This window comes from Antechinus flavipes, chromosome 5, assembly GCF_016432865.1.
Source record: "Antechinus flavipes isolate AdamAnt ecotype Samford, QLD, Australia chromosome 5, AdamAnt_v2, whole genome shotgun sequence".
In the NCBI taxonomy this organism is placed as follows: Eukaryota; Metazoa; Chordata; class Mammalia; order Dasyuromorphia; family Dasyuridae; genus Antechinus; species Antechinus flavipes.
Genome location: NC_067402.1, coordinates 1,115,091 through 1,132,366, shown reverse-complemented (window position 1 = coordinate 1,132,366; position 17,276 = coordinate 1,115,091). Strand labels below are relative to the sequence as shown.

Here is a 17,276-nt window from a genome sequence, read left to right as displayed (position 1 = left end):
TTGGCTGCTGTCAAAGGCCGCTCCAGAGCGGACCAATGAGCGCGCGCAGCCCTCCCAGCTCCCAGATTTTCTAGGAGGGGGGAGTCCTCCTGTCCTAGTCAGCTCTTTGCCGGGGAAAAGGGGGGAGGGGCGGGAGAAGCCTCTGGAGCTGATTGGGGAGTGTGCGTTCCAGGCCTGCCTCTCGCTGTGGCGTCACAGAATCCTGTGGGCGGGCCCGGGGCTGGGGGGGACCAACAAAAGCTCGGGACTCCAGGGTCCGCCAGAGGCGGAGTGACAGAGCAGCGCCGGGACTCTGAAGTTGCCCCTGAGGACTGAGCAGCTGCCCCGCGAGCCGGAAGCCCGAGTGCTCCGAGCCACCTGCCGCAGCCCCCCACGTCCCGAGCAAGCCCGAGAGCCCGCGACCCCCGGCCCCCGCCGCCCCCCGCCCTCCAGGCCCGCCACCCAGCCAAGCCCCCAGGATGCGAGCTGCGCGCATCGTGCTCCGCGGCGCCTCCGGCTCGTCGGCCGCCGCGTCCGTGGCCCCCGTCCCGCGCACAGTGGAGCGCTTCTCCCGCTACAGCCCGTCCCCGCTGTCCATGAAGCAGCTGCTAGACTTCGGTGAGCCGGGGCTCGGGGGGCGGGGGGAGCCGGAGCGGCGGTGTCACCCCGAAGCCCTGACAGAGTGTCCTAGCGAGCCCCTCGTCTCCTCCGGGGACGCGATCCTCCCCAACAGAGTGGCGGGGGTTTCAGGGGGAGAGGGAAGGCACAGAGGGAGCCTCCTCCCTGGAGGCGATCCCCTGGGTCTCCGGTCTGAAAATGGGGTCCCTGCAGGGGAATGTTGGGTGGGGAGTCCCGTGGAAGTTAAGGGGAGCAGCCAGTGGAAGGGGCGGGGACATTTCCCCTGCGAGGGCTGGTCTCTCCCTGGTGTCCTGCCCACCAAAGTTGGGGCTCTGGGCCGGTGGGGCCAGAGGTGGCTGGTCTGGGTGCCCAATGCCCCCGCAGGGTCCGGGAGTCAAGGTCCAGGCAGGCCCCTCCCTCCGGCCCAGCCCTCTGGGAATAAACAAGGTGGCTCCCTTCTCCAGGCTCCGACAATGCCTGTGAGAGGACGTCCTTCGCTTTCCTGAGGCAAGAGCTGCCCGTGAGGCTGGCCAACATCCTGAAAGAGATCGACATCCTCCCGGACCGCCTGGTGAAGACCTCCTCCGTGCAGCTGGTGAGAAGCTGGTGAGTAGCCAGGTGCCCGCCTTCCAGGGGCACTGCCCGCCTTCCCCGCTTTGGCCTCCCAGCAATGGAACCAGCACCCACACACGGTGGGGGGCTGATCGAGGTCGGTGCCGCCAAATGTGGCCGGCGGGGACTGTTTCCCAGCTTCCTCCTTGTACCCAGGAGGGAATTTCACCTCGGTCAGGGCCTGGGCAATCAGAGAGGGCAGAACTCGGGCTGGAACCCAGGGCACCGCCATGGCACCGGTAACAGGGTTAAGGAGGCCAAGGGAGTGCGTGGTCTAGGCAGGAAGTCCCAGCAGCTCCAGGAGGGCCAGAATGCCGGGAAGAGGCAGATTCCATTTCTGAAGCCCTCTCACAACCGCTGTCCCCTTCCCTCTCCTGGAGGCTCTTTTGATGGTGTCAGGAGCTATCTGAGAATGTTTACAGAGACAGCGCCACCCCCGGGAGTACAAGGAAAGCAGCCCAAGTGCCAGGGCCAGGCTCAGAAGGAGGCCTTGTAAGGCAGCTGGCGCCCAGGCCCCTGGGGCCTCCCCAGGATTCCCCCCGGGATGAGAAGATGGGTGGAAATTGGCAGAAGTGACTGCAGGGAGGAGGGTGGTCAGGGCAGTCAGGAGCGCAGGGAGGTCTGGGCAGTTCCCTCCTCAGGGAACAAAGGGGCAAGTCCCCCCTCCTGGGAAACAAAGGGGAGAGCCCACCCCGGGGAACAAAGGGGAGAGCCCCCTGGCTCCCTCTGCCATCCATCAGCCCAGGGGCTTGGGCTGCTGATCCTTGGGGTGCACTCAGAGAGTATCCGGGGCAGCTTCCCCAGTGGGCCGGCACCCTTGCTGCTCCCAGGGCTACACTGTAGCTTTCAGAACCTCTGGCCACCCGGGCTTGCTTGGAAAAGGTCAGCCGCGTTTGGCTCCTGACTCCAGGCTGTTCCTCTCAGGTACATCCAGAGCCTCATGGACTTGGTGGAGTTCCACGAGAAGAGCCCGGAGGACCACAAGGCTCTGTCTGAGTAAGTGCCCTTTCTCGTGGAGAGACTATGCTTCGTCGGCCCACCCGGGTACCGGTCCTGGCCTGGACAGTGGGGAACGCTGCCCACGGCCTTCTGGGCACTTAGATCCAAAAGCAGAAGTCTTCAGGGACCCCCCTGCACCCCCCCCCCCCCGCCCCCCGTCCAGCTTTGCAGAGGAGGGGCCGGGCTCAAAGTGCTGATGAATGAGTCCAAGAAGCTGCGTTCTGGCTTTTGGCCCCCGGGATGGCCTGGCTTTCTTTGTCGGAGGCAGGAAAGCTCCATGGCGGGTACTGGGGTCGGCAGGTGCTTGGCCACCCACGCCAATGGGGGCGCTGGCTGGAGCCGCCGGGTAGTCAGTGACCCACGTCTCCGGCAGCATGGGCAGCCAGTCCGGGCTAAGGCGGCAGCTCCCACCGGCCCCTTCTCAGCACTGAGCTGCCCCACCCTGCCTCGGTCCCAGGGCTCGGGGAGGTTCTGAAGCTTTTCCGCTGGGGCGAGGGCAGACCCAGGGCTCGAGGCCGGGGCTACAGCCACCGGGTGCCCTCCCCCCAACTGGGCTCTTCCTGACTCTGCCGCGGCTCCAGCTTTGTAGATGCGCTGATCAAGGTCCGGAACCGGCACCACGACGTGGTTCCCACCATGGCCCAGGGCATCATCGAGTACAAGGACTCGGGTGCCGTCGACCCGGTCACCAACCAGAACCTGCAGTACTTCCTGGACAGGTTCTACATGAACCGCATCTCCACCCGAATGCTCATGAACCAGCACAGTGAGTGTCGGGGTTCTCCCGCACTCGGAACGGGCCTGGGGGGGGCCGCCAGGGCCGCCTTTGCTGATGCTGGCTCCCGTGATTCCTCCCAACAGTTCTCATATTTAGCGACTCGAAGACAGGAAACCCCACGCACATCGGAAGCATCGACCCCCAGTGTGATGTGGTTGCTGTGGTCCAAGGTACAGGCACAAGGGCAAGCCCCGGGGGGGGGGGGCGGGAGCTGTGTTGGTCCGGCCAGGGGGCCCTGGTCAGGAGTGGGCTCCTCCCCCATGAGGCGAGCTGGAGGGGACATAAGGGGGCAGGGGAAGTGTGTCTGCAGGCCCGAGGCTCCCGATAACGATGCAGGGGAGAGCCCCCCTCAGGCAGGGACAGCTAAGGGACGGACGTGTGTGTTACAGATGCCTACGAGAGTGCCCGCATGCTCTGTGACCAGTATTACCTCGTTTCTCCTGAACTGAAGCTAACCCAAGTGAACGGTAAGCGTGGACGGACACCCACAGGAGGCGCTCCCTCCTCCAGCCCACGAGCAGCCGCCGGAGCACAAGCTCAGCCCCTTCTCACCTCCCTGGGATAGCCCAGGGGTCCCTCAGGCCTCCCCGGCCCTGCTTCCCTGGGCTCCCTCAGCCTCAGTTAGGGAAGCCCGGGGCCAGCCTAAGCCCAAATCCTTTTCCTCCTTATTTTGGGGAAGGCTTGGATCCGGGGGAGGAGCTCACCCGTTAGTCACGACTGAGGTCAGAGCGTGAGGATGTAGGGAGTGGGGGATGGGCCGGGCAGAGATGGATGACGCCGGCCAGGCTCACGACCTCGAGGTCACTCAAAGGGACACGGGCTTCTGGCACAAACGGGGATTCTGGAGCATTCTCTGGCACTTTGGGCTCACACAGCAGATGAGACCAAAGTCCACGGCTGAATGGAGAGACGGCGTCCTTCCGGAGCGGAAAGGAGTTTGGGTTTTTGATTTTTCTCCTCCGTCCATCAGCCTTTTGGTAACACTGAGATCTGGTCTACACTTGGACTTACTACTCGGCTTCAGAAAACTGACCAAAGCTTTAGTTTTGCTATTGTGAGAAATGGAAACCTGGGACCAACCAGTGAGGGCTAGAATATGGCTGACCTTTGTCCTGATCTACACGGAGGCAGCAGAGGGGAGGGGCGCCCGGGCCGGGCATGGAGCCGGGATGATCGGGGTTCTCGATCCGGCTCTGGTGGTCTGATCCTGGGCAAGGCCCTTCTCCCAACCCCGGGAAGTCCAGATCGGCTCTGCTTTGCCAGTGAGCTTTCTTGTGTTCGAAATGCTCAATATGGGCAAAGTCTAGATCCTCTCAGGGTGTCCGGAATCTCCTCAGTCCTGGAGGCTCTGTCCAGCCCCGACTCAGTGGCTTCTGGACCCTCAGATGGGGTGCAGGTGCCCCTGCGGCTCTGGCAGGGCGTTGGACCAGTGACCAGTGTCCTTGCACGTGTGGGCACTACGATGAGCGGGAATGGATTTGATTGTTTTACGCAAAGCCTTTCTTTTCCAGTTCTCAGAAAGTTCACTTTTCTTCACAGGAAAGGTACCTGACCAGCCCATTCATATCGTCTATGTCCCCTCACACCTTCATCACATGCTGTTTGAGCTCTTTAAGGTAAGGCATCTCATCCCAAGAAAGATTGCTCATCCCACTCCCAGATGCCCTAGGTATACACCTTCAGGGCACAGGCAGAAGGGTCCAGCAACAGTGCTGTGGGCATCCACCCATGCTTCTATCCATGCCCATCCATCCATCCATCCTTCCATGCATCCGTCCATCCATCCTTCCACCCATGCATCCATCCATACATCCATCTATGCATCCATCCATCCATCCTTCCATCCATGCATCCATACATCCATCTATGCATCCGTCCATCCATCCATCCATCCATCCTTCCATTCATCCATCCATCTATGCATCCATCCATCCATCCATCCATTCTTCCATCCATACATCCATCTATGCATCCATCCATCCATCCATTCTTCCATCCATCCATCCATCCATCCATCTATGCATCCATCTATGCATCCATCCATCCATCCATCCATTCTTCTATCCATACATCCATCTATGCATCCATCTATGCATCCATCTATGCATCCATCCATCCATCCATCCATCCATCCATTCATCCATCCATTCTTCCATCCATCCATCCATTCTTCCATCCATCCATCCATCTATGCATATCCATCCATCCATCCATCCATTCTTCCATCCATACATCCATCTATGCATCCATCCATCCATCCTTCCATCCATGTATCCATGCATTCATACATCCATCTATGCATCCATCCATCCATCCATTCTTCCATCCATACATCCATCCATACATCCATCCATCCATCTATGCATCCATCCATCCATCCATCCATTCTTCTATCCATACATCCATCTATGCATCCATGCATCCATCCATCCATCCATCCATCCATCCATCCATCTATGCATCCATCCATCCATCCATCCATTCTTCTATCCATACATCCATCTATGCATCCTTCCATCCATCCATCCATTCTTCTATCCATACATCCATCTATGCATCCATGCATCCATCCATCCATCCATCCATCCATCTATGCATCCATCCATCCATCCATCCATTCTTCCATCCATCCATCCATCTATGCATCCATCTATGCATCCATCCATCCATCCATCCATTCTTCTATCCATACATCCATCTATGCATCCTTCCATCCATCCATCCATTCTTCCATCCATACATCCATCTATGCATCCATCCATCCATCCATCCATCCATCCATCTTTCCATCTATCCTTCCATCCATCCATCCATCCATCTATGCATCCATCCATCCATCCATCCATCCATCCATTCTTCCATCTATACATCCATCTATGCATCCATTCTTCCATCTATACATCCATCTATGCATCCATCCATCCATCCATCCATTCTTCCATCCATCCATCCATTCTTCCATCCATCCATCCATCCATGCATCCATCCATCCATCTTTCCATCTATCCTTCCATCCATCCATCCATCCATCCATCCATCTATGCATCCATCCATCCATCCTTCCATCCATGCATCCATACATCCATCCATCCATCTATGCATCCATCCATCCATCCATCCATCCTTCCATCCATGCTCCATACATCCATCTATGCATCCATCCATCCATCCTTCCATCCATCCACCTGTACATCCATCCATCCATTCCCTTGCTCTTTCAACAAGCAACATCCTAAATGAGCCACCTCAGCCCTGTTCCAGATTCCGGTCTGTGAGTGGCCTTTGGGGGCTTTAGTCTAAGAAAGTGCTTTCTGTACGGCAGGACAGGATATCTGGTCCAATCAGAGACTTGGGGGAAAATAGCAAACTTTCCAAGTGCTTCTTGGCCCAGAGTTGGGGAGAGGAGCCCAGAGAGCCCAGGGCTCTGCCGGGTTGAATGCGTTTTGTGGTTAGTTCCCAGCTCACTGATCCCCTCCCCTTCCCTCCCTCTCGGGGTACCCCTGGGCATTGTGGGACCTCCTGTGGAAAGGGGGGTCCATGAGATGGAACTTCCTTGGAGTGCACGTGTGGACACCAGGTCTTCCATGGCAGGCTTGGCCCGGCCCAGAGCCTGGGGCTGCCCGCAGGAAGCAATGGCCTGGCCAGTGAAACCTTCAGCCATCCCTCTGAGTGTATGAAAGGCCCCAAATAAGGAGGACGGGGTTCGTGCTCCCTGCCTGACTTGAGCCCAAACTCCCTGAGTTAAGCTGTCCCAAGGATGCTGAGGGGGGAGACGAGAGTGGGAGCCGCTTCCGGGCCAGCAGAACCTTGTGTTTGGAAAGCAAATGCTGAGCCAAATTGGGCTGACTCAGGCTAAACGGGGGCTTTCCTTGCCATGTGCTCTCTGACCGTCAGCCCCACATACAGCAGGATGACATGAGAAGGGGGGATGCACTCTCTGAGTGCTCCGCTCCTTGGCTAGGAGACTGACCCCCGCAGCCCACAATCACTTTCCCTTTCTCGGGGACTGTCAGGAAATGCCCCCAGGCAGAGCCGAGGAACTGTTGGTCTCCCTGCTCCTCCCCTAGAGCTGCCGGCGGTCCGGGACGCTGCTCCTCTCCTAGTCCGGGACCCTGCTCCTCCTCTAGAGCTGCCGGCGGTCCGGGACCCTGCTCCTCCCCTAGAGCTGCTGGCGGTCCGGGGGGCTGTCGATGTCTCAGAAGCGGGCTCCTGCCTTGCTCCTCTCTGCCATTAGGTTCCCTTTATTTTAAATGGAGCAAAGCCTGACTCCCGCTAACTCCCCGCTGCGGAAGTTGTGGAGTTCAGGGTCTCCTGGCTTTTCTCCCCAGAATGCCATGAGGGCCACGGTGGAGCACCAGGAAAGCCAGCCCTCACTCACGCCCATTGAGGTCACCGTTGTCCTGGGAAACGAAGACCTGACCATCAAGGCAAGTGCCCGGTCCCCTCCCTTGGCGTTGGGGGTGGGCTCCGAGGCGGGTAGCCTCCCAAGGGCTCCCGACGGCTCTGCAGCCTGGGGCGGCTGTGAGGGGGGCTCCGGACCACTGAAGGGTCTCCTCTCCTTACAGATTTCAGACCGAGGGGGCGGGGTTCCCCTGAGGATCATCGACCGTCTCTTCAGCTACACCTACACGACGGCCCCCACCCCGGTGATGGATAACTCCAGGAATGCTCCTTTGGTAAGGGCCTGGGGCAGGGCAGGCAGAGAGGAACTGCCCTCCCCTCATTTTAGAGGAGGGAAGGGTGGGCTGGAAAGAATCAGCCCAGCGGAAGGATCCGGGAGATCCGGATGGGGAGACTGGGGGGGCTGAAGGAGAGCCCCGATTCTGGCCTGCTCTGGGGGACGGGGGCCCACGAATCTCCGTCTCCCCCCCAGGCTGGGTTCGGGTACGGCTTGCCGATTTCCCGCCTCTACGCCAAGTACTTTCAAGGGGACCTGAATCTCTATTCCTTGTCGGGCTATGGAACGGACGCAATCATCTACTTAAAGGTAGAGCCCATGGGACCCTCCAAGCGCCTCCTCCTCTCAAAGCCGTCCGCGCTGCCCAGAGGCTGAGTCTCTGCCCGGTGTCTGTCTGGGGGGGGGGGGCCACGGGACTGAGCATCCCCGGGAGGGCCTGGAGACCAGGCAATGGTAGTCTGGGCGGAAGCGGCTACTCGGTCGCCGGGGGCTGGGACTCCGTGGGGAGTCGGGGGCGCGTCCCGGGCCTGCTCTGGAGGGGCAGGGGAGGTGGAGCCTTTGGGCGAGGTCCCTGGGCCGCCGTGGGGAGCCCTCATCGGCTCCTCACAAACCTGTCATCTGTCATTGGGAAGATTCACATGGGAACAGGACTGCAGGGGCCGTCCCAGGCCGCCTCCGGTCCCATGGAGACGCCCCGGGAGAGGCTTCCCTGAAGCCTGGGGGGCAGGGAGGAGAGCCCCTGGCGGGGCTGGCTGGAGACAGGTGCCTGTCATCCCCCGGCCCCCACCGAGGCTTCATTACTCACCTGTTGTATACAGGAAGGAAAGAAGCCATAGGCGCTTACTGGACGCACAGTCCCTGCCGTGGGGAGCTCCCCTTCTCCTCAGGGCAAGGCAGCCCAGGCTCCTTTGCCATTCCCACCCACAGCAGCACAGGCTTCCCCCCACGGAATCCCGCCCCGCAATGCTCTCATGTGCGTGGTTCCCATGCTTGTGTTTCCCATGTGCGTGGTTCTCATGTGCGTGGTTCCCATGTGCGTGTTTCCCATGCGCAGGCCCTGTCTTCCGAGTCCATAGAAAAGCTGCCCGTGTTCAACAAGTCGGCCTTCAAACACTACCAGGCCGGCCCGGAGGCAGGGGACTGGTGCACCCCGAGCAAGGAGCCCAGGAATCTCGCCAAGGAGAAGGTGGCCATGTGAGCCGGCCTCGAGCCACGGTGCTTTGGAGAACACAGGGCCTCTGGACTGGGTGGGAACAGAAAGCGAGGCCGTCTGGGTCCGAATCCTGGTCCGAAGGGACGGGGCGTGTGTGTGTGAGTGCCCCGTGGACCGACTGCATGCGAGCTCTTGGGAGGACCTGGCAGGAAGCTCCCGAGGGCCAGCCCAGGGCAGGCAGAGAGGCTGCCCCCTTCTTCCCTGCACCCCGAGAGGAGAGGGCCCTGGGGAGCCCCGGAGCCTCCACTCAGCCCCACAGACTGCCCTGATGTGGTGCTGATTGTTTGAGAAGCAGGAGTTCATAGGGTTTTGCTGTGGACCGTCCCGTGCCAGACCATCCCATGCCAGCCAGATCATCCCATGGTAGCCAGACCGCCCCATGCCAGCCGGACCATCCCATGCCAGCCGGACTGTTTCATGCTGGCCTGACTATCCTGTGCCCACTGGACTGTCCCATGCCCACTGGACTGTTCTATACCAGCCGGACCATCCCATGGCAGCCGGACCATCCCATGCCAGCCAGACCATCCCATGGTAGCCGGATCGTCCCATGCTGGCCAGACTGTCCCGTGCCCACTGGACTGTTCTATGCCAGCCAGAACATCCCGTGCCGGCCGGACCATCCCATGCCAGCCAGACTGTCCCATGCCAGCCTGACCATCCCATGCCAGCCGGACCATCCCATGGTAACCGGATCATCCCATGCTGGCCGGACTGTCCCGTGCCCACTGGACTGTCCCATGCCAGCCATCCCCCGTTTGCTGGCTGTCAGAAAGGCACAAGTCAGGAGCCCCTCCTTGGAAACGGCCACATGTGCTTTAGCCATGGTATTGATAACCCCAGAACAAGGGTAGGCAGCCGAGCCTGCCCCAAGATGACCAAGGCCTCTGTCCCTTAGCGGGCGGGGTTACTCTTCAGCTTCTGGGCTCGGGGGCCTGGGTGGGCTTGTGCCTTAACTGTGGAGGACGCCTGCCCAAGGGGGCGGGGCGCGGGAAGGTCACTCTTAGTGCAGAGCCATCTCTCCCTGCCGCAGGGCGGCCCCCAGCCCTCCGTGGCCAAGGGGAGAAGGCTCATGATGGGGTAGGGTTTACCCCCCTCCCCCCGGGCTGTTTTGTGGATTTGAGGAAAGTGAAAGTGGAAGGCAAGGCGGAAGTCTGACCCCAGGCAGGGAGGGGGTGTTGAGGATGTGCCCCTGGGGAGTGTTCTCAGGATATGGAGGAGGATCCAAGGAGCAGGAGCCCCAACAGGTGACCCTGCGGCCTAGCGTGTGGACAGATAGCAGGCAAAGGAATAGCCGGCCCTGGGAGAGGAGCCGGGGGTCCTGCCCCCTTCTGGAGGGGACGCCAGTTTGGTTTTTATTGCTCCAGAGGGGCCAGAAAGCCCTGTTCCCACGGGTTTGCATAAGCCTTTCGCAAAATAGCCGCTGGATTCTGGCCAGCACAGACTCCCTCAGTCACGGCTGAAGTAACGGGGGTCCCTCTCAGGTAGGGCCGGTGGGAGCGGGGAGCGCCCCCCTCCCCCCTTAGTCAGTGAGCCTGATGTCCTGGCCCAGGGGGCGTGGCTGCCCCCACACTGTGGCCGTGGCCGCCGGTGCTCCGGGAGGGAGGGAGAGCTCAGTCCGAGAAGGAGGGAGAGATCGGTCCCGGAGGGGATGAGCTCTCAGTCCGGGAGATCGGGCGAGACTGCTGGCTCTGGCTGCTGGTGCTGCAGACCTGAGGAGAGTATGGTGCAATTGTAAAGTCATTGTCGTGTGGATTAAGCTTTGTACATAGAGGAGACATTTTGTAATAAATATTTTTACTACAATTAGTGCCACTGGTGTCCTGAAATGCTGGAGTTATTTGGGTTAAAGGGAAGCTTCATTTCCCCACTGGAGATGAAACATGGAAGTCCTGCCTGCCCTCCCCACGGCCCGTCCTCCCCACGGCCTGTCCTTCCCACGGTCTGCCCTTCCAGCTCCTGCTCCTGACCTGAGCCCGTGTCCCACTTCCCCCGTTCCCTAATTCTGGGGATGATGTTGCCGGGATTCAAGCAGACTATGTGATGTCACCCTTGTAAGAATTGGGGACTCGAGCAACCTCCCAGCCTAGTAACGGCCTTAAAGCTTCGTGGAGAGTCACGGACCAGGCTGTGCTGGCAGCAAGCGCCAGGGCCCGGCAGCCCACGGACCCCTTCCTTAGAAGCCGCCCCTGTCACAAATCTGCCGACTCTGAGCCGCGGGAGACCTTCGCCCCGCCCCCCCTTCTCCCCATGGCCGCCCGCAGCCCCGTCCGGACCGGCCGTCGTGGGGCGCAGGAGTTTTGTGTGGGAAGAACCCAGGGAGCCGAGACCGGGGCTGACTCCAAGGCCTTTATTATTCATCCTGCGCTGGACTCGCTCTAGAAATACAATGCGAGCAGAAGTACATGCAAACGGGGACGCCGCCCGCCAACGGCGCCGAGGAAGTGGGCGCGGGAGCCCCCAGCCCCCAGCGGGAGGGAGGGGTGGAGGTCGGCAGGGGTGGAGGTCGGCAGGGGTGGAGGTCGGCAGGGGTGGAGGTCGGGAGGGGTGGAGGTCGGCAGGGGTGGCGGTCGGGAGGGGTGGCGGTCGGGAGGGGTGGAGGTCGGCAGGGGTGGAGGTCGGCAGGGGTGGAGGTCGGGAGGGGTGGCGGTCGGGAGGGGTGGCGGTCGGGAGGGGTGGAGGTCGGGAGGGGTGGAGGTCGGCAGGGGTGGCGGTCGGGAGGGGTGGCGGTCGGGAGGGGTGGAGGTCGGCAGGGGTGGAGGTCGGGAGGGGTGGAGGTCGGGAGGGGTGGAGATCCGCAGGGGTGGAGGTCGGGAGGGGTGGAGGTCGGGCCGGTGCCCAGCGGGGGTTCATGGCAGCGGAATGGCTCGCTCTCCCCAGAGTGCTAGAGTAGTCTGGAACGGAGGAACACCCTTGACTTGGACGGGCGTCCCACAGAGGGGATTGTGTTGGCGCCCACTGAGTGGGTATTGGGGGGGAGGGGGAGATGTGTCGGGTCAGTCTGAGCTTCGGAAAGATGGGTGCTACTTCTGAGAGGAAGATGGCCTGGAGCGGGGGGGGGGGGGGGTGTGTGCGGTGAGAGGCCTGAGGCAGGCCGGCCAATGAGAAGGCCCCTCAGCCGTCTAGGTGGGAGCCAATGGGGCGGCGGGGGGCGGAGGGAAAGCGTCGGGAAGACGTCGGGAAGCAGAAGGAGAGGGTCTGGCAGGGCGGGAGCCACCGATTTGGGGACCGTCTGAACAGAGACAACGGCTGACCTGGGCGGGGGGGAGGCGGGGAACAGGGACTGGCGCCAATGCCGAGAGACAGGGAGGGGGCAGAACCCCAATTCAACTAACGGATCCTTCGGGGCTGCAGCGAGGGCGGCAGAGATGGGGCGGCTGCCCAGGGCGGCGGAGAGCCCGAGCTAAGGGCGTGGTTGGCAGCGCAGGGTTTGATTGGACAGCGCAGGCCGGGACTGAGTTCCAGACTCACCTGTTTCCCTGCCTGGGAGCTCCTCCCCGAGATGTGCTCCCACATTCCCCAAAGCTGGACAAGAGCAGCCGAACTCGCTCCCCCCCTTCCCTCTGCAGACTCCTGATCCCTGCCGGGGAGCCACAGGCTTTCCTTCTCACGGCTCCTCACCTCCAGGGGCTCCCTGGGCTCACCCCTTCCCCAGTCATTGCTCTGCCCCAGGCCCGGCTCTTCATCAGACCCGCGCCCGTGGCCCCCATCCCTGGCGCTTAGATGGCCCCTTCCCTCTGCCCCCATCCTCTGCCCAAGTGCTCCACTCCCGGGAGGGGGAGAGAGGGGAGGCTTCATTGGCTGCAGGACCTCGACTCGGGCTCCGGGGAGGTCAGCCCAGTGCTTTCTGCAGACTCAGAGGCAGAGGGGCCACGGGGTGGGGGTGGGGGGGCTCCCAGCATGGCCCTGGGAGGTCCTGAGCAAGAAATCCTTGGCTCCGGGGAGGAGCGGCAACGTGGCCCCAGTGATTGGCCTGTGGTGATGCACTCTGGGCCCCGAACTGGGGCTCTGGCTAAGATAGCGCCCGTGGGTGAGCTGCCCCCCCACCGGCGTTGAGCTCCAGGTGCCCAGGGAGCAGGGGTGGGCAGTGCCAGCGCTTGTCGGTGCCAGCCTGGCACCTCCTGACGGGCCAAAGACGGAAGGAGACCCAGGCTGCCATGACCCAGGGAGAAGCTGGAGAACCAGCTTCCTACCCTTTTTGCCCTCACCCCAAGCCAGCCCTCACTGGTCCTGCCTGGAGCTAGCTGGGGACCTGGCTCCCTGCCTGGAATCCTCTCCCATCAGCCCCTGCGGCCAGGGGCAGGTGGGCCTTGCTTCTCCTCACGTCCCCGGCGCCCAGGGCCTGGCAGCCAGTGGGCCCTCGGGAAGTAGGCCGGGCGACCTGATGCAACACCAGAATGCAGAGCTGAGGAGGCAGCTTCCTTCCCACCTCGGCCTCCCCGTCCACTTTTAAGTAACCTGTGGACCCGGAGCAGAGGTTGAGAGGCGGGGGAGTGGGGTGCGCCACACTCTGGGGGCCTTGCCTCCTGGCTGGGGCCCATGGGCCTCTGGGAACCGAGTGCCCCCTGGCCTTTGGCCCGCCGCCAGAGGAGCCCTGATTCAAGCCCCACACGGGAAGGAGGGAGGCCGGGCACACCGGCCGCTGGGCAGAGAGGCCACGGCTGCCCCTCCCCTTCTTGGAACTGCCCCGCTCTGGCAGCCGCCCAGAAAGGACAGCCTGTTCCCTGCCCGGAGCTCCAAGGCCTGGTAAACATGTTTATGAGCGCGGCACCCGGGCTGAGTCACGGCGGCCCCTCTTAGAGCCTCCTGCGGGTCCGGGCTGGGGCCGCCTGCCCCCACGGGTCCTGGCTCGCTCCCGCATCCCGGGCCAGGTTTAAATATAGAGATCCTGCTTCTGTCACCAATCCTGCACCTGCCACGGGGGGCGAGGCCTTCCTGAACCGGGCACCTGAAAGGCCATCAAAGGAGTGGAAAAAAGGAGTCTCATAGCTGAGCCTCCTGCGGGAGGGGCCAGGGCCCAGGCCTGGGGGCAGGGGGGGGCCCAGCACAGGCCTGGGGGTGGGGGGGGCTCAGGACATGTCAGTCACAGGCCTGGGGGCAGGGGGGGTCCAGTATGTACCTATCATAGGTCTGGGGGCAGGAGGGGGTGGGTGCAACCCTGGCCCATCTCCCCTCACCTCTCACTGACTCCCAGTTGAACAAGTTCGGGGGTTTGCTCATCTGTACAGACTAGGTGGTTACTTGAGGATCTCTGCGGTCGTTCATTGGCCTAAAGTTTCCTCAGGAGCCTCTCCTGTCTCTTCCTAAATCGAGCCAGGCTCCGGGGCAGCCAGGGCAAGCTTCCTTGGCAGGGAGTACTCGGCTGCCCCCCGGCTGCCCCCGACTGCCCACAGACCCCCAGAAATCCTTGGGATAATGAGGAAAAGCAAGGGCCTGGAGAGCTGGGCCCCAAGCAGGGCTTTCACCTGAGATCCCACGGCAGGGCGCCAAGGCCCAGCCCCAGCTGGTGCTCCTGCCATGAGGGGGGCAGGGAGGGGCTTTGCTCAGAATGGGCTCCAAAGGGAGCCTCAGACCCAGTGGAGGCCACTGCTCCTCTGTCAGAGCGTTCAGGGGAGCTCCTCACGCCAGCGACACCCTCAGTCCGACCCCTCCCCCAGAACTGGGGGAGCCCGCGAGCTGTGCCAGGGGGCAAGGCGCTGGGCATGAGCCTGGCCCCGCTGCTTGCTGGCAGGTGACCCTGAATCCCAGTGAGTCTGCGCCTTCTCCGCTGCAAAATGGGGGGAGGGCCGCCCTGGGTCCCACTCAGCAGGTTCGGGGGGGGGGAGCAGGACAGCCTGGCCCTCCCCTCAAAGAAAGCCAAGGGCTGGAAGGGGCTCGGTGGCCTGGAGAGCCCCCTGCCGGGGTACTCTTGGCAGTGCTGCCAGTCTCGGACGCTTCTGGCACAGGACGGGCTGGGAGACCTTGGCCACGGGGCGGCAGCATCTGCTCCCTGGGCGGGTGGCTCAGAGCGAGGGGGTCCCTGGGCCTTGCAGAGCCCCGGGGGGGCGGGGGGGGCTTCTGCCTCCCTCCCCTTTCCTATTCCCCGCCCCCTCAGTGGCTTTTCTCCCAGGGACACAGGTTCCTTGTCACCTGGGGCGGGTGATAGCAACAAACGGCTATTTCTAGACGAGGGTAGATCGGGGCCAAAAGTGCAAGTCCCTGTGCCCCCCCCAGGATGGGCCTCAGCCTCCCCTCATGGGCCCCCAGCAGGAGGTGGGCTGGGCTGGTCCCAGGTGGGGATCTGTGGAAGGGGGGGACGGGCCACACCTGGTGGGGAGGAGGGGGGAGGCTGGCCAGACCCGGCCAGGCCGGGAGCCTCCTGGGCCCGGGGCTCAAGCTCCATGCATCCTCTGACTGATTCCTGGGGCCTCTTCCCTTCCCCCCTCCCCCGCGAATTCAGAAGAAACAGGTTGAGAAAGTGAACAAGTGTATGAGCTAGCATGGCACCTCATGAATACACATGTGTGCAGGGACACGTGTGTGCGGGAACACATGCATGTATGTTCCCATCACTGGGGGGAAGCATGGCCCCCCAGCTCTGGCTGGGGTCAGCAGAGGGCCAGAGTTCAGCTTGTGGCTTTGCCCCCTCTGTGCCAACAGAGCGGGGAGACCTAGTGGTCCCGGACCTTGGGGTGAAATGAAAGGGACGCTCGGGAACCAAGTCTGAGTGGTCCTGAGTGGGCCCATTTCTCCCAGGACTCCATCCTGCTGGAGGGGAGCCTCTCGGTCCCAGGGAAAGGGGACAGGCTGGCACAGGGAAGGGAAACCATGGCAACAGCGTCCGAGGCAGGAGCCCCTGCCCACATCTGCGGCCCTTCTCCTGCCTAATACAGCAGCTGGGAGGCCCTGCCTCAGGGCCCCGGAAATGCGCCCACTCAGAGGAGCCCGGTTGTGGCTCTGGGGTAAGGTGCGGAGAGATCACGTGGGCTTCCAGGGAAAGTCTGCGGGCCGAGAGCGGCCAGCGAGGGGAGAGTGAGAAATGCATCAATAAACAATGAAGCCGTGAATCAGTGAACGGATACAGACATAAATCAATGAATGAATGAACACAACAGCTTCTGGGGGTGGGAGGGGAGAGTAATAAATAAATAAACAAATGAATCAATGAATGAAGAGCTTCTGGGGTAGGGGTAGTGAGAGGGGAGAGTGAGAAATAAATAGAACAGCTTCTCAGGGGTAGCCTGGGGGGACAAGGCCCCGAGTCAAGAAAGCCACCCTGGGCAAGCCTTTTAATCACTGCCTACCTCACTTTCCCCATCTGTGAACTGGGCTAATGACAGCACCTGTATCCCAGGGCTAGCAAAGTAAAGCACTTAGCAGCCCCCTCCCTAAATCAAGAGCCGGACAAATGCTGGACACTTCTTGGGGAAGCTGAAAGGGGGCTTCTGGGCTTGGTGGGGTCTGCAGGAAGCAGCAAGAGGGCGGCCTTTCGGGGACTGGCAGGGCTCCCACAAATGGCCGCCGCCAAGGCCGAATGCGGAGGGAAAGGCCGACATCCGGAGGGGCAGATGGGAGACAGGGAGGCCCGGCGCCTGCACCGTGCCAGGGGAGGAGGCTGAGACTCCCGCCGGGGAGCGCAGAGCGTGGGCCGCAGGCAGGCGCACTCAAGGGAGGCTCCCACGGGGGGCGGCAGCTTCCTCCTGCCTCCCCCAGAGTCTGCCCGGAGGCGCTGAGGAGGAAGCCCCCTCCTTCACCGCCGGTGCGGGGGCGCCTGTTCCTCCCTGTGCTCATCGGCCTTTCGCCCTCCCCTCTCCCCCCACGCTCCCCAATCCCCCCCACCCCGCCAGGGGAGCTCTCGGGAGGGCGGGCGTTCTCTACACAAACTGATGCCAGGAGGGGTTCCCCAGTGCCACGGAAACATCTCACTGGGGGAGACACCGGAACCAGGCCCCCAAAACTTCCCCGCGGTCAGGCTCCAAGCTCCTGGGGAAGCGCCCCCTCCCCACGCTAAGCCCCGCTTTCCACTTTGGAAGGTTATTCTCTCTGCGGCCCCTCCCCCACGTTGGCCCAGGCCGGCCCCCAAGACCGCCCCTCCTCCCTCTGTTCCTCCCCTCTCTCGGCCCCTCCTCAGTTCGGGTCCCGGCGGCTCTCGGACAGCTGGGGTGTCTCCTCTTGTCACTGGGGGCGGCAGAGGCGGATCCAAGCTCCCGGGAGAGCTCCCCCTCTCCATCCCTGCTTCTCTGTTGGCCGTCCCTTCCTCACTGGGGATCCACGCTGGAGCAGGGCGAAGGAGGAAGCTCGGCGGGCCGCCGTCCTGCCCCAGGGGCCTTGGCCAAGGACTGGGTCCCGGCCGCCCCTGGAGCTCTGGGTCCCGGCCGCCCCTGGAGCTCTGGGTCCCGGCCGCCCCTGGAGCTCTGGGT

The 17,276-nt window shown here is 62.3% G+C and overlaps 1 protein-coding gene across 1 annotated transcript; it reads left to right on the top strand.

The window, feature by feature from the left end:
- Positions 1-248: 248 nt before the first annotated feature.
- On the top strand, positions 249-10,686 carry PDK4 (pyruvate dehydrogenase kinase 4). Its single transcript, XM_052000506.1, has 11 exons — positions 249-597; positions 1,062-1,203; positions 2,134-2,205; positions 2,790-2,974; positions 3,070-3,156; positions 3,376-3,453; positions 4,526-4,602; positions 7,315-7,413; positions 7,552-7,662; positions 7,860-7,973; positions 8,719-10,686. The coding sequence occupies exons 1-11, from the start codon at positions 459-461 to the stop codon at positions 8,860-8,862; spliced, it is 1,248 nt and encodes a 415-aa protein (XP_051856466.1). The 5' UTR covers positions 249-458; the 3' UTR covers positions 8,863-10,686.
- Positions 10,687-17,276: the final 6,590 nt, after the last annotated feature.